Source organism: Ambystoma mexicanum, chromosome 1p (genome assembly GCF_040938575.1).
Source record: "Ambystoma mexicanum isolate Mex_15411 chromosome 1p, UKY_AmexF1_1, whole genome shotgun sequence".
Classification (NCBI taxonomy): Eukaryota; Metazoa; Chordata; class Amphibia; order Caudata; family Ambystomatidae; genus Ambystoma; species Ambystoma mexicanum.
Genome location: NC_090921.1, coordinates 1,199,127,741 through 1,199,144,478, shown reverse-complemented (window position 1 = coordinate 1,199,144,478; position 16,738 = coordinate 1,199,127,741). Strand labels below are relative to the sequence as shown.

At 43.3% G+C, this 16,738-nt stretch overlaps 1 protein-coding gene across 3 annotated transcripts in view; it reads left to right on the top strand.

Annotated features, from left to right (window-relative positions):
- HPN (hepsin) overlaps positions 1-16,738 on the top strand; it is a 780,351-nt gene that overhangs the window by 439,682 nt on the left and 323,931 nt on the right. For all 3 annotated transcript variants that reach the window (XM_069604921.1, XM_069604920.1, XM_069604919.1), the window contains 2 exons: positions 9,803-9,844; positions 13,040-13,169. In XM_069604921.1, coding sequence (XP_069461022.1) covers positions 9,803-9,844; positions 13,040-13,169 — 172 coding nt within the window. The remainder of the gene's footprint in view (positions 1-9,802; positions 9,845-13,039; positions 13,170-16,738) is intronic.

The window sequence follows — 16,738 nt, the reverse complement described above, 5'->3', positions numbered from 1 at the left end:
TTGGGCAGGACATGGGTCGCCCTGGCAGTTGGAGGGTTTAAGAGTGAGGATGACTTTCTCGACTTCTTTGGTGGAAACTTTGTGGAAGTGGAAGGGCGGGGTGTCAAGTGTGGGTGGAGGTGGAGTGGATTTCAAAATTGGTAGTGGATTCATGGTGGTCTTGGGGGGGGTGCCTATGTTGACAATATTAGGGGTAGTTATGGAAGCTTTTTTGTTGTGAATCTTCGTCTGAAGCATAGTTATCTTATTAGCAAGGGCATTTTGTATGCTTGTGCACCAGTCTTTATCCTTGATACAGGAGTCGGGAGCATGGATAGGGGATTCTACTTCTTTTAGGATGGCGAATAATTCTTTGGTATTGGATTTAGCTTGAGTGATGCGGGTGTTGTAGGATGTTTGTTTCGCAAGGATGATTTCTTTTTTGTAGAAGGTGGCTAATTTCTTCAGGTTCTTTTTATTGATGTCGGAGGGGTCTGATCTCCAGGTTTTTTCACTTTGGCGTTTCTTTTGTCTGATGTCTTTCAGTAGGGGAGTGAACCAGGTGTTTAAGTGTTGGCGGGGTTTGCTCTTCCTGATTTTTAGTGGTGCGATAGTATCCAGAGAGGAAAGCATCACTTTGTTGTACTTTTCTACCATGGAGGCAGGGTCGGACTGATCTGAGATGGAGTTTAAGGTAGGTAGAATAAGGGGGATGAGGTTTTCAGGGGTAATATTTTTTTTATTTCTAGTGGGTGCAGTGGGAGCTAGGGTGCTGTTGTTGGTGGGTGTGGTGGCATCTAAGGTGAAAGATACCATATGGTGGTCGGACCAAGACAGAGGCACTATAGAAGTGATAGTGGTTGGGCAGTTATGTGTGACAATCCAATCAAGGGTCCTTCCTTTGATGTGTGTAGGATCAGTAATTTTTTGGGAAAATCCTAGTTCCTCGAGGGTGCTGTTAATTTGTAATGCATTAGGGTCACGTGGGTCGTTGAACCCGAGGTTGAAGTCGCCTAAGGTGAGACAATGGGTAGAATTTTTTAGATTATCAGATAGTAGGTTCATAAGGTCTTCCTCAAAGGAACCCAAGGGGCCTGGTGGGCGGTATATGAGGTGAAGAGTAATAGTTTGGTTGTTGTCAATAGTGAGTTTAGTTGTGAGGGATTCAAAGGAGGTGGTATTATGGTGTGAGGAAAGTCTTAGGTCTAGGTGGTTTTTGATAATTATGGCAAGGCCGCCGCCTCTAGACGTGGTGCGATCCATGCGTATAAGAGTGTAATTATCTGGGATGGCTAGCATGATGGCTGGACCAGCTGCGGGATGAAGCCAGGATTCTGTGATAGCCAAGAGATCTAGGTTCTCATTTTGGATGATGTCCGCTATTTCAGTGGCATGGGCTACCATAGAACGGGCGTTTATTAAGGCCCCTTTTAGTCCAGGTGCGGTAGTTAGGATAGAAGGCGGCTGGATTTTGTGTGGACACTTTGGGGGGGAGATGGGATCCCTAAAGATTCGACTGTTGAGTTGTAGTCGGTGTTGGCCAATGTTATCTATATGATGTGGAGTTTTGGTGGAATGCGTGGTATGTCTATTGTGTATGGGGGAGGGTTTGGCATTAGATAGCGGGTCATAAATTCTTGGGAGTCTGGCGCGGAGTCTTAAGTTGCGCTGTTGGAGACTGCAGGGATTGGTGGCCATAGTGGTTTGCTCCTGGGGTACACTTCTGTGGTGTAGCTGGGTCTGTGGATAGGATGAGTTTGAGATCTGAACGGTGGTCAAATGAAGGATAGTTCTGAGTAGAACTGTGTAGAGTAGTGGTAGATACATAGTGAGCTATAGTGGTTAGCTTGGGGTACTGGGCACCTGGATGCGATTACTTGGATAGGCAATCTAAATGCAATCACTCGGACAGGCAACCTAGATGCAGTTACTAGGGTAGGCAACCTAAATGCAATCACTCGGACAGGCAACCTAGATGCAGTTACTAGGGTAGGCAACCTAAATGCAATTACTCGGACAGGCAACCTAGATGCAATTACTAGGGTAGGCAACCTAAATGCAATTACTAGGGTAGGCAACCTAAATGCAATTACTCGGACAGGCAACCTAAATGCAATTACTAGGGTGGGCAACCTAAATGCAATTACTCGGACAGGCAATCTAAAAGTAATTACTCGGACAGGCAATCTAAAAGCAATTACTCGGACAGGCAACCTAAATGCAATTACTCGGACAGGCAACCTAAATGCAATTACTAGGGTAGGCAACCTAAATGCAATTACTCGGACAGGCAACCTAAATGCAATTACTCGGACAGGCAATCTAAATGCAAATTACTAGGTCAGGCAGTATAAATGCAGTTACAGGGTAGCAAGAGGATACATATCTAAATGCAAATTACTAGGTCAGGCAGTATAAATGCAGTTACAGGGTAGCAAGAGGATACATATCTAAATGCAAATTACTAGGTCAGGCAGTATAAATGCAGTTACAGGGTAGCAAGAGGATACATATCTAAATGCAAATTACTAGGTCAGGCAGTATGAATACAGTTACAGGGTAGCAAGAGGATACATAACGGGCGGCCTAATAACTGGTTCTCAAATCCAAAATAGCTGAGGCAACAGGCAGGAGTAGCTGAACATTTGTTAGTGGCTAGTGGTCGTTGATAGTGAGCTTAGAGAGCAAAGTTGCTAACACAGGTAAGGCGAGTAGATCTAGGCATTGGTAGGTAGCTGTTTAGCATGTGCCGGCATGTACACGCAGCCTAAATGCAAGTATGGGCAGCACAATATCTGAGTGCGGGCAACACAATAGCTAGGCATAGGGCTATACATGTTGAGTATGAGCGACACAATAGCTAGGTGTGAACGACACAATAGGTGGACATAGGGCTATGCATGCTAGGTATAGGTAGCATCATGGCTAAGTTTGGGCAACACAATAGCAAAGTAGGGGCACACAATAGCAGGGTATAGGCAGCATGAATGTTGGGTATAGACAACCCGAGGCTGCATATAGCAGGCTATTTGTCAGGCAGGCTCACTGATAACATTGATTGGTATCCAACGTATGCATGAACATGGGGCGTGGAAATATATTTGCAATAGAGTATAATCATAATCGAGATGAAGACATAGTGAAGGGGCGCACAGAGCGGGCAGAGGAGTTTGGACTCCTGTAATGGCAAGGTGAAGGCAAAGTCATTGGTAAAGTACAAAGGTCTGGGAGAGTTGCCTTAGAGTTATCTTGGTGTTAGGTAAATGTTTAGAGGACAGTGGCGCAACAGTCAGTGCTCAGTGGTGACTATTGGACTTATGTGCGGTAATATGGCGGCACAAGCACAAGTTTTCAAATTGCACGTGCAGCGGCTGCAATGCTTACCATTTGAGGTCGAGTGCGCAGGGCATCCACTGCTCCTGCAGGGTCAGATGCGACTTGGTGGAGTTCCTGCACCACGGGCTATAGCTGATGAGGACGTCATGCTGATGATCTGGGTCATCTTCCAGGTTATGTAGAGCGGCGTAAGAGGGGAAGATGTGGGGGTTGTTCGGGCAGAGGTTTTGGGCGATGGCGACTGGCAGTACTGAGACAGGCTGGGACAGGCGAGGTGCCTTCCTTCTCGTGCCTTTATTTTCATGCCGGCTTCGCCTTCCGGCGATTCCCAATAGGCTGTATAAGCCTCGGTAAGGCCAATCAGCTGAGGGGGCGGGCTGCTGGCAGGCAAAGGGCCTACTACATGAGTAGTTGGATTGCAATAAAACTGCAATATAACAGTGAAACAAAACAATGTCGTTAGAAGAAATACAATCAGGAGGGGATGCAAATGGCCAGCTGAACATGCCCCAAGTAATACCAAATACATTAATTTCAACGAATCCATTAAATTATCTCAGGAGACCGAATCCATTCATGCTGGAGCCACAAGAAACACAAGGTCAGAGGTGGCAAGAGTGGGTTGAGGAGTTCGAAGAATTTTTAAGAGCTGTGGGGGATCAAAATGCCCCAAATAAAATGGACATTTTCATGAACCTGGCTGGAAAGGAAATAAAAAGTATCATAAAAACAATTCCAGTACAAGAGAGAATCACTTATCCACTACTGGTGGCTGCAATCAACACACAAATATTGGTGCCTTTAAACAGAGATTATGAGAGATATACTTTTAATTTATGCAAACAGAGTCAGCACGAAACTATAGCCCAGTTTGTGTTACGATTACAGAGGAAGGCTACATTTTGTGAGTTCACTAATTTTAATGATGATGAAGCAATAAGGCTTAGAGTGATAGAAAGGTGCCTGTCGTCACAATTTAGGAAGCACTTATTAAAGAAGTCTCTCCCAATGAAAGAAGTATTAGAACTGGCCAGAGTGTATGAGAGAGTAGATATGCAAGCGGCAACCATGGAAAATCCCAAGAATATAGAAACTGTGGCGGTCATAAACAAAAAGACCCAATGGCAAAGAAGACATACGGGTATGGGATCTCCTGACCCGTCAAGACAGATAATGGAGCACCATTTCAAGGACATGATTTTGGCAAGTTTGCCGCTCATATGGGATTCCGTCATCAAAAGATTACCCCATTATGGCCCCAAGCAAACGGGATGGTGGAAAGGTTTATGGGTAATCTAAAAAGAGCCAGACAAAGAGCGGTTGTGGATAATGTACCATTTCCTCAAGTGGTCTCACAAATGCTCAGGAGCTACAGAAAAACTCCCCATGAGATGACGGGGCACACTCCTGCGGAGTTGATGATCTGGTACAAGCCGTGGATTCCACTTCCTAGACTAGAGGATTACACAGCTGAGGAAGATGAGGAGATCAGAAAAAGAGATTTAATGAAGCGTCTGAAAACTAAGGAGTGGGTCGACATGAAGAAGAAAGCTGCTGAAATAAAACTACAGGAGGGAGACATTGTGGTTGTAAAGCAGAGGCAGCGAAAGAAGATAGACTCCAAGTACAGACCGACAAAGTTGAAAGTCACTGCTGTAAAGGGATCGTTGGTCACAACGGTTGGAACTGGTGGTGAAATCACTAGAAACATATCCTTTTTCAAAAAGATTTTTCCTCAGGGGCATGAGAGGGAGGAGACTGGGAAATGTACAGAACTGATTGATGACACAGATATTGATTTAACGTGGTTATATGTGAATGAGGATAAACCTGTGGAAGGAGGAAAAGAACGGGGTTTGAGGGAAGTGTGCACAGAAGGGAATGTTGATGTTAGTGGTGGAGAAGGTCAAGGCATGCATGTGGAAGGAGGCAATTGTGTTTTTGGTGGGGACATAGAAAACAGGGACGTTAGAGATGATTTTCAAGATAATCATATGAGGAGTAGATTTCAAAGAGTCATTCGCAAACCAGAGAGACTCATTGAACAAATGTAATGCTTGATGAACTAAAGGGGCAGCCATATGATAAGTAAGGGGGGGGTGTTGTGTGTTACATGTTATTAGTAGATCGAATTAGGAACAATAGAATGCTAATGTTGGGCTCTAGAATGTTGGGGGGTTGGTTGGCCAGTCTGGTTATCAAATAAAGTATAGATAAGACGTTCAATCTCTTGGCTAATCATTCATTTGGATAATAATAAACAATACACAACACCGGACAGTTTGATCACAACTAAAGTAGATCTTGGATTTGAAGGACGGCCAAAGTGCCATCTTGGCGTCGCTGATTTTGTAGGCACACTGAGCCCGAGAGTATGCCTGGTCGAGCAGGGGCCTGTTTATGCACTGCTTCACATCATTGGCGCCTTCCAAAATCTCTGCATTGGAAAGTTCGCCTATATACTCCAGAATGGTTTTACCCTGCTTGTTAAAGAAATCTACCCGGGTCCTGCGACTCTGCCAATGTTAAGTGGTTTTATAGGAGTATACTTCCTATACATTCTGGTCTTTTTTAATGGCTTTTGAACGTTTGAATGTTGTTTATTCAAGCAGTTTTTAGGCACTTTAGGGGTTTTGGATTTTAAACGTGGATTTGATTTTCCCTGTTTTTTGCAACACTTTTTCAGTACTCAATTTTCTGATGGAACGTCAGTGTGTTGATATTATTTCCCCACCACCCTCTTTGGGGTGTGAGGTTCTATATTGGTTGGGTTTGCGGCGCTATGCTTCACACCCCCTGAATTTCATTAGGTTCCTCTTGAGCCTCCTTAAAGCTTTCCATGGTGGCTAGCTTCTCGCCATCCACTCCCCCCCCCAAGGATCAACTGAGGCTGATATGCTGGTTTCTTCTGTTAAAGATGTTTGTGAAGCGTATATAGGGGGAAGAAGGGAGCTCATCAGATCTTCTCTCTGGGATGTTGCATGGACTTCTATTTTGACAACTAACAGAGTAATTGTCGTATCCATGACCGGCCCTGCGCTTCAATCCGAGCCACGTTCTGTTGTTTTGATACCTGAGTTTCTCTTCTGTTGTTCCTGCTCTTTATTAAGGCAGATACCTGCGTCTGGAAGGTTAACTCTGGTTTTGGAGCCCTCTGTATTTTGCCCCTCTATTCGTCCATTCTCCCCATGGTCTTTTACTCAGAAGTCTGTTTCAACTTGCTTGTCACGGAGTAATTATAAAGGCTTGTTCTGTTGAATGTCTGCGGGGTCCGTAAAAGCCTCACAAGGGGGAGACAATATGGGCAGAGCTAAAGGGGCTGGAGTCACATGCAGCGTCTTCTACGCCCCATTGCACACAAGTTGGCTGTCTCGTGTACAGTGTGACTCAACGTCCTTACAGGATGCTAAATTGCCACCATAATTGTGATTTCCATGCAAGTCTGAAAACAAGTTGTCACCGTCTTTGGACTTCGGAGGATGCTCAATGCGAGGACTCATGGGGCGCATAAGTGGGGTAGTAGAAATATTTAGTTGAGTTCTTTTAACTGGGTTATTCGCAGGGCTCCTACCCGTTATAGTTTCTCCCCCAGTCCTCCCTGCAGGCGATGTCAATTCCAGCCCAGGCGTGATCGAGCAAGGCAGCAGGGTTGGTAGCAGGCTCTGTGGCTCTGAGCTTCCATGCTCCTCGCGGCGAGACAGCTGGATTCACAGGCGGTGGCCCTCCTCCTCCATATTCCGCTTTCTCACCATTGCTGCCGCGGCCGCTCTGCGGCATAGCAGAGTTTTTAAAGCAGCACCTCCTTCAGTGGAGGTGGTAGAAAGACTGGACTTCATGGCTTGCAAACACGTTGAAAGCAGTAAGGAGAGTGCTGAAGACTGCAAGTCTGCGGCAACGCTGTGCCCTTTTTATACAGTACTGGCACAGTGTCAGTGTTCAGATATTTAGGGCCTCATTACGAGGTGGGCGGTAAGTGATTACCGGCACTAGTAAGGGCACCGCTGCCAGTAATCCCTTACCGCTCTACTATGAGTTCCCTTTGCGGGTCCTTCCTTAATGCCTGGTTTTTGCAGGCATTAAGGATGGGACCCGCAAAGGGACACCGGGGTCAATAACAGTACTGCTACGGTAATTGCTCCATTCACCAGGCCGGAGTTGGAACGAGTTTGGAGGCAGCCATGCTGCAAATAGCGGCATGGCCAACTCCAACATCGCAATAAGGCCCCTAGATTTTAAACTGCTGAAATGCCTGCATCAAAAAATGTCACCATTTTGCTTCGTTCACCTCTTTTTAAGAATAATACCAGTGCTACGTGTCTACTTGGTACCCCTTTGATCCACATATGTTATATATAAAACACAAATAAACCGTACAAGCTGATTGAATTAATTGTTTCTTCTTCCATTATTTGATGACTGTTTGTCAACACCCCTCTTTTTCCTTTGTCTTTCTGCAATAACACGACTATGGGCCTCATTACGACCCTGGCGTTCCCGTAATGAACAGTGCCGGTACAGGACTGGCACCGTACATTACGGGATGCCCTATTATGAGGTCCCCTTGCGGGACCCGCTCAGAACGTCTGGTCAGACCAGAAGTCCTTAGCGGGTCCTGCAAGGGGTCCAGGGAGCTAATAACGGGCCTGTTATTAACGGGCCCGTTATTAGCTCCCTCCCCATTCCCATTGAGCCCTATGGGGACTCAAATGGGGATGGGTTTTTTCAATGAGGAATTACGGGGTCCTCCAAGGTTGGAATGGCCCGGTAATTCCTCATTGAAGGAACCCAGACCTGGAACCCTGTATGGAGGTAGCATGGCTACCTCCATACTAGTAATGAGGCCCCCTGTCTACTAAGGAGGTTAAAAAGCTTATGCGCCTGCGATTACTCCTGAAACACCACAGAAGCTATGCACTGGTGACAATGCTGCAATTTTGCACTAGTGAAACTATGTAATGCTTCAATACATTTCTGGACAAGAGCAATGTTTGCTTGGTTGCAAATCCTGTTCGAACTAGCCTGGAACTGGTGCAAAGTGTTTGTAACACAGACTGCAAACTGCTCTTTGAATATATTAATATTCACGTGTGTATTCACAAAATCAATGTGTTGTTGTACTGTCTACCATGAATAGTCTAATGCACTTTAATATATGTGCTTCTGTCCTGTAAATCGCATGCGACCCCGGTAGATAGGTTGACCTTTTTTTTTATTTCCTGGAAAAATGTAACATTGGACTAGCTTATATGAACTTGGTTTCATGTATTAGAAGAGATAGTAATAAAAGTTAGCATGTGGAGGCATCCTTTAATTGTGCTGTTCTCTATTTTCTCTCGTTTATTGTCCCACGTTCTCTAGCATTCAATGCCTCTTCCAAGAACAAGTCGTGTGAACTAATTTTTAGGTGCAAATAGTGGACATGGAATCGCTACACAATTTACTAATTCCCCGTTCATTGCATAGGATGAAAAGCAGCACAGCTTGGAGTGATTGAATGTCAATGTCTAAAGGAATCATAATGAGTTAGGCCTAACTGTAGAACAGGAAGTGTTTTCAATGCTGCCGGATTATGGATTCATGCGGAAGTATTTTACTCACCACCTCTTTATGAGGTTATTTTGCATTTCAAAACAATGCACATTTTTGCCTGAACGCATGTTGCTGCTGAAGCAATATGCCTGATCTGCCCCCCCATGTTAAAGCATGTGAGTTAGCACATGCCGTCAACGAATGGGCAAAATATGCAGGGGCACCCTAAAAGGAGTGCTATTGTGGGACTAGCATGATGCCCACGTTTCGACACGCTTCGATTCATAATGCACAGAATGGTGATCTTAATCCATTCCGTGCATTATCCCTCGTAGGACATGATCAGTGAGACGAGCTGCTGACCTGCATGCACGACCATCCATCAAACCGTGATGAAAATGCATTTTATAATGTAACATTAAAGCAACATGGCATATTCATTAATACCGCATTCAGTGATCTTGCGTATTTACTGTATAATTCATGCAGAATCGTAAATAGTTAATGCGTGAAGTATTCTGACAATAAATAGTGGCAGACTCACAATAAAGGGGTTCCAAGTAATAGTGTCTCTGCAAAAATGTTGCCTGGAAAATCGCCAACAAATTGTCGTTTTTTTGCAGGGACATTATTACATTGAACATGCGGGGCACATCCCCACAACCCCCAAAACCTTTTTTTTTTTTCAAAGGGGGCTGGGAACACCCCCGCAACCTTTTCTCCCCCTTGACCCCATGCATGTGGTCACGACATGTAATGTCACCACAACCTTTTCCCGGTGACATTATGTATGGCGATCATATGTATGGGGATATTATTACCCGATACCGATGAAGGACTAAATGAGACTCTATTTGTCATAGAGAAAATAAAATGCAGATTTCTGTATGAGGCTGTAGGCTAGATGTCCAGTCTTTGTGTGTATCCTCTCATCCACATCTCTCTGTTTCATTTGCAGTGACGTACGTCTTGAGGAGCGACAATCAAGGTCTGTACAATGGTAAGACATACTTCTGTAGCACTGTTATCTGGCCAGAAGCTGTACAATGGGTAGTTCAGACAACTTTGTTACGTTGTGCTTCATCATTAGGGCTGGAATTATCCCAGTCCAATTAGGGCTGGGATTATCTCCGCACTACGACTCAGTGCTGTTACGTTTTATTAGGTTGGATCTTGGGAACATTCTAGCTACATCTCTAAAGGAAGGGGGTAGGCTAAGCCCGACTCTATACACTGTGTTTGCACTGGGCAGTAACTGCCCTGCCGGAAATATGCATTTCTGTAATATGGCCACTCAATTTGCTCAAAACCGGTGTCAAAAGGATCGATTAGCGGTTCCACTTTGAACATATTTGTATGACTGGAGATTAAATGATCAGTGCAGTTCATCTGTTCACATGTTAATGAACAGGGAGGGAGTGGAAAGTGGTTAGTAGAAGCTCACTTTAAGCATATTTTTCAAAATAGATAGTACAAATGCAATACTAGGGTACATGGTATTGCTGGGATACACACAAACTAACAATGCTCTTGTTGGAACATTTTCACCACAGAGGAAGCCGCATTTCCGAATGTCTTCCCACGGGAAATTTACAACCACATATGTTCTTGATATATTTTGATTCGGACAGCAATCTTTTTGTAAAGGGCATGGGAAAGATGAAGGGTGCATAGCTGTTCCTTGCATTCCATGGCAGTACACGGACAATTACACTTTATTTATTTATGTATTTATTTATTTATTTATTTATTGGCTCATGTTCCTAACAAGAGGAATCTGACATGATCAACATTAGAGCCATAACGTTGAAGTGTAGATGTCTTCTACAAGTAATAACATTGGACTTGTTCAGAAGAGGTCCCTTTTGTAACAGTATGATACTTTTATGATACTATCTTTCCTACTTTACACTTAATATTGCACCATTTACCTCTATTTGGTACTCAGTAATGATGTGTTATGTGACTGCATAGCATTTATTTGGAAATCCTCCTCTGAATACATGTTCCATCTCAAGCAGTATCCCTGTGAATCCAGAATCAAGAAAGCCCAACTCCGCACGAGAACAGGTCACTTAACATACATATCTCAAGTCCTAAATGAGCTGAACTGGGTAATAATGTTATTCTATGTTATGTTGTCTTATACTGCACACCGATACCACCACTGGCCCGGTCTCCTGGCACTCGCGTGGCTCTGCAAGAAAGAGGGTGGGGTGGGTTAGTGAGGAAAGAATGATAGAATAGGTCCAGAACCAGGAGAAACTGGCATCTGTATTTGTTGGCTTGCAGACTGATTGGTTGATTGCGTGCACTGGCTTGTTGTATCCATGAAGGTAAGGGCCAATGCCTAGATTGTTTGCTGTATGCATTGGGTGTGTGTGTTTCGTGTGTGGTTTGGCTGGTAGTATAGATTGAGTGCACTGGCTTGTTGTATCCGAAAGGGGAAGGCCCAGTTTCTGGGTTGTTTGTTGTATGCAGGTGTTTGTTGTGTTGGGTGTGTGTTTGTGTGTGTTCATGTGTAGTTTGGCTGATAGTTATGGTTGTGGTTGTGTGCAGCGCTTTGTTGTATGCTTAGGCGTAAGGTCCAGTGCCTAGGATTGTTTGTTGTATACAAGTGTTAGTTATGTTGGGTGTGTGTTTGTGCATAGTTTACCTAGCCGACAGTGTGTGCAAAGTACTTGGGAAGTCTGTTGGAGGGGAGCAGGAGCAGAGTGGTTAGTACATGGGGTCCTCTAACAGTTCTTTCAAGGTTTCCTCAGAGCTCATTTAATTGCAACTCAATGGTACACTCCAATTTCCAAGTGCAATACACTGGTCTCCCTCACCACCATTCCAAGCTCAACACGTTAGTCACTCCCACAAATTCCTCTGAGTGCAATACCTCTCTGCGCAGCAATACATACCAGACACAAAGGGTGCAGCTGACTGCAACAAGACAGATAGCTAATGTGACACATGGCTAATCTTCACAATTGTATCTAGTGTTACACATGGCTAATCTTCACAATTCTATCTAGTGTTATGCATGGTTAATCTTCAGAAGTCCATATAAATGTGATGCATGACTAATCTTCACAAATCTATCTAAATGTGATGCTTGGCTAATAATACCTGGGAAGATGGAACAACCTGGCAGGTAGTGTCCCACCTCCTGAGGTCACTTGGTTTCTTAATGAGGACTTAGCAGAACTATACGTGGCTTAGATGGCCTGCAACCTGAACGTTATCTGCATTGTCCCCCATGAGTAATGGTTGCAACTCATTGCTGCTAATGCTATTAAAACAGAAAACAAAAAGCGTTTCTGCTTTGATGATGCCCCAGGAATGGGCTTGATCTTTTTCACTGTTCATTAAATTAAAGTAACAAAAAGTAAAAAAGGACTAATGCAGCCAAAGAGCAGCCAGAAATATGAAAAAGGCAGTCAAAGAATGGAGCATGTAATGCAGCCTGCTCTGGATGTGGGCTTGGACCAGAATTCCAAACTGCCTGTTTAACTGGCAAACGAACTCTATGATTGACTGGCACCTAGAATGGATTCTCACATGAGTATCTGCCAAGTACCAGAGAATCCCACCAACCTGTAAAAGTCATGGCTCTGACCATTAATTTCCATGTTGCTGTTTTGCATTTACCATGTAAAAATATAGGAAATGACCCAAGATGTCGACCTTACAATTGCGACGTCCACAATGCCAGACTTTTTTTTAAACACCCCCTTTACACCACATATATATATATATATAAATATATTTATTTGGAGGGGTATGGGATATTATATTAATATAGGGAGGCTGCAGTGGTCTCTCCCCGCATATCTATGTGGTGTAAAGGGGGTCTAATGAAGAAAAATAAAATCAGCATTTTTTCGGCCGTCGCAATCGTGTGTGGTCGCAGTGATCACATAGATCCGACATATTGTGACTACATGGCAATATTAAATCCATCTGCGAATCCATTGCAAAGAATCAATCTCCCTGCCTACAGCTGACCCTCTGATCCTACTATCAGTGCATGTCAAACTCTATTTATCTCTCTTTGGATGTGTGTCATGTTCCAAACTGTCCCTTTGCGGGGTTCACTCTGGAATAACATCTGCCTTCTTGGGTCAGGGATCTTATTATGGAACAGTCGTCTCAAACAAAGCATTTAAAGTAATGTGTCTGTGTTTGATTTTGGTGTGTTCTCTTACAGTACAGGTTAGCTCTGCAGACTCCAGGCTGACTGTCTATGATGAGGCAGAAAGAAAATGGCGGCTGGTCTGCTCCACAGGCTCAAACTCTTTAGTGGCCACATTGAGCTGTGAAGAGATGGGCTTCATCCGGTAAGAATGCAAATGTCTTTGGAATTTGGTTTTATTTATTGCTAAATGAATTGTAAGAGTCTCCTTAACCTACTGTGTCCAATGAGATTAATCTTTAATTAAATGAATGCAATTATTTTAGCTGGCCATTCAGTAACCTCTCGAGATATGAATGACCTTGCCCAAAATTGTGTTATATACAACAATGTGAACTCTTTAATATGTTTTAATAATTTAACATTCTCATACATTAATTTCAGACAAAAAGAATACAACAGACTAATTTCATATGCTAGAATCTATCTTCAAAACACATTGCAACATGTCGCGCTATTAAAATACGTCAAAAACATAAATCAGACACAAGTCAAAAATAAATCAGGCACAATTCTACTGTTTTAGACAGACCTCCCTTTGATGTTCTTCATTGATTGATTTATTTGGTATTGGCTTTGGCTATGTTTATTCTGCACTGTGTACTAATTTCGATTTAGTGTTCTAACATTGCAGAACAACATCTTCGTCTGGATTGTAATGTATGTCTGATCTGCAGAAAACCAAAGAAAGCCTAACAATTTAAACCAATGATGGGCATGTTTCAGTGACATGATGCCCTGACCAGAGGCAATATGTCTGTGCTTAATAAGTGTTTGACCATACCATACCCTATAATTAACGTAATGAGAATGTCAACGTACCATTTATTAAATTGCTAATCAGAACACATTGTTTGATGAACCTCAAATTTCACTGTGATGCCAAGAAATCACCTGGGGAAAGATGTATAACACACATTTCAGATAATCAGAGTCAGTTATGTTGTAAGTGTGTGTGCATCCTGTCTTTCAGTAAAGAAAATCATTTTCCCTTTCCATTTTTACCAACACTGTCAAAACATTTATATTTCCCACAGTCAATCTTTCTCATTCATTATATTGTATGCTTTCGTAACTAATGGCCCAGTTGTGTTGACATGCTCTCATACGATTTCAATAGTTTATTCAGGTTATTTCCATTTTACAGGTCATCGTCCAATATAGGTCAAATGTTCATGTACGTTTTGGGTGTAATCATTTCTTTATCTAAATATGCTCAGATAATTCACCTCTGTTATTAGAGCTCTCTCATACAATATTTGCCTTGATGGAAAAGCTATTGCCCCCCGAAGCATGGCTGGGTTTGAACGGGTTATGGTCACTTTCTGATCTATTAACAACACAAACAATTCTAATGCTAATTTATTCACTCACATTTACCAGAGTATAATCGATAAGGCTGTACTTATCTCCTCTTTTATAGGTTGGTGCAGAGAGTATATCACCATTAATATTTTCGTTGCACATTGTAAGGCCAACCCAGCCTTCATAAACATGTGAGCAGTTTCAATTGCAAATCAATGTCTCGTTGGTGTACTTTTGCAGATGATTGGATACAAAGACTACAGTTGTGCCAGTACCAGAGGCTAAAGCTGAGTTACAATTGCCTACAACCACAATAGTATGCCTTCCTTTCACTCAGACTGGAGTATTCTGGTCCCCCAATAGGATATCCAACTTGTGCACTATTTCCACCCCCTCATTCCAAGAAGGCCAATTGTATACATTAACCAATAACATGTTCTACTCAGTAGGAAATGTTGACACATGATCTCAAGGCTTTTTAGGGGGGTTGAGACCTTAGTATTCAGATGAATATGTACCCAGTAATTTAGAAACACCCCTCAATATAGATGCCTGTCAGTCGGCTTGATCAGATGCAACACAAGAGCATTACCCTCTGAAACCATAATGCTAGTGGAAAGGGTTTGCTGCACAGCCACAGTGTTCCCCAGTGAATCAGAACAAGTGTTCAATTGACTGTCTCTCAAACCCCCACACTCCCACGCTCAGATGACATCAATGTATGCATCTGATTTTGGATTAGAAACACCAATTTGTTGTAGCACCTGGGGATCAATAAAATATATCTGGGGGTGGGGGGAGCTCTTAATTTTATAACAGATCACTTTCAAGGGAATGTTCTATATTTAATCGATACTCATACATGTATCAGATAATCATCTTATATTATCATAATTTTGCCAATTAGGAGACTCAACATGTTCTATTGCATTTGTATGTATAAACTTTATATCAAAAAACGAATGAGCAAGGTCAGGTCAATCTCTGCTGAAGAGTAACCACTGCTACACCCTGAGTGGATGACCCCTTGTGTGGGTGGTTACAGAATTCTCATGAAACTGTTCTTCTGCACAAAAGGGTTTTATTTTGAAGTGCAGTGGTGTAGTAATACACTGGTATTTAAAAAAAACATAGGACATTCACATTTGAGGACATACAAAGTGTAGTACCTAAGTACGAAAGATCAAGTAGTCAATATTTGAGACATCTACTTGTACAGTTTGTTCATTCTCTATAGGTTCCTTGGGAGGAAGCTTAGGGAATTCAGTGGAATCATAAACAGGTGGGGGGCCCATAGAGTGTGGGCACAATCAAGAGTTGAACAACATATAATACATGTCAACACGACAGTGTTTCGGCCATTCTGCGTGGAGCTAGGTGAGCTCTAATGGTGTAGGCCTTCATCAGGACAGTAGTGTCTTTACGAGTGGAGGGTCCTTTGTGGTCTGTAGGAGTGAAACAGACAAAGAATGTGTCAGGATGTACGTGGTCAGCAAAGATCTAGCAGAGAAAAGTTATGAATACTATGTAGGGTGGATGCCGGTGCTTACCGAATCCGAGGAGCTTAGTGGCTCAGATTAAGAGGTGGAAGGATCCACTTCTTTAGGATGCAGTCGTCATCTTGTCAACAGGCGCGGTCACGTCTGTAAGGGGATGAGGAAGTAGGATTACTAAATGGTGCCCCAGGAGTGTGGTTCCTCTCTAGCCCATAGTTAGTGTGTTACTAGGGAGGTGATGGTGTAGGTGATAGCAGATTTGGTGAGAGTAGACCTAGTGGTGGTCCCACTAAACGTGGAGTGTGCTTAAATGGGATAAAAAGGGCTTCTGTGGAATAACAAAATGCCATTTATCAAGTGCACGGAAAACTTAGTGCAAATCTGTATTTAATACAATGTGATTAAAAAGAATGCCCCTTCTCATCGGTCCTGGGGGAAGGGTGGACTGTGATCTATGTGGGCTGTGCAAGTTCTGGATTACGGTGCCACAACACGTGTCATGCAGCCTATGGTGTAGGTGGCATGAAGGGCTATGGGTGTTTAAATGTGCAGAGTCATGCTGTTTAGAGATTCCTTACAGTGAGGGTAGGCCTACCAGTTTCTGTGCATGAAGCCGCGTGCACTAAAGCTTACCTATTGTCAGTGCATTCAGCTGCCAAGATCATTGAAGCAGCAGTGTGAGGTCTCGGATGTCGAGGATGCAAGTGTGTTAAGTGCAGACCAGGGCCATGTTAAAGAACAGGGGTCCTGTGGTGGGGTGACTACCTAAAGGCGTGTTTGGAGTTGATGCAGGCAGTCAGTAGAGCCAAAATGCAAGTCATGCATGGTGACTACCTAAATGCCTGTTTAGAGTTGATGCAGGCAGTCAGTTGGGCCAAAATGCAAGTCATGCATGGTGACTACATAAATGCCT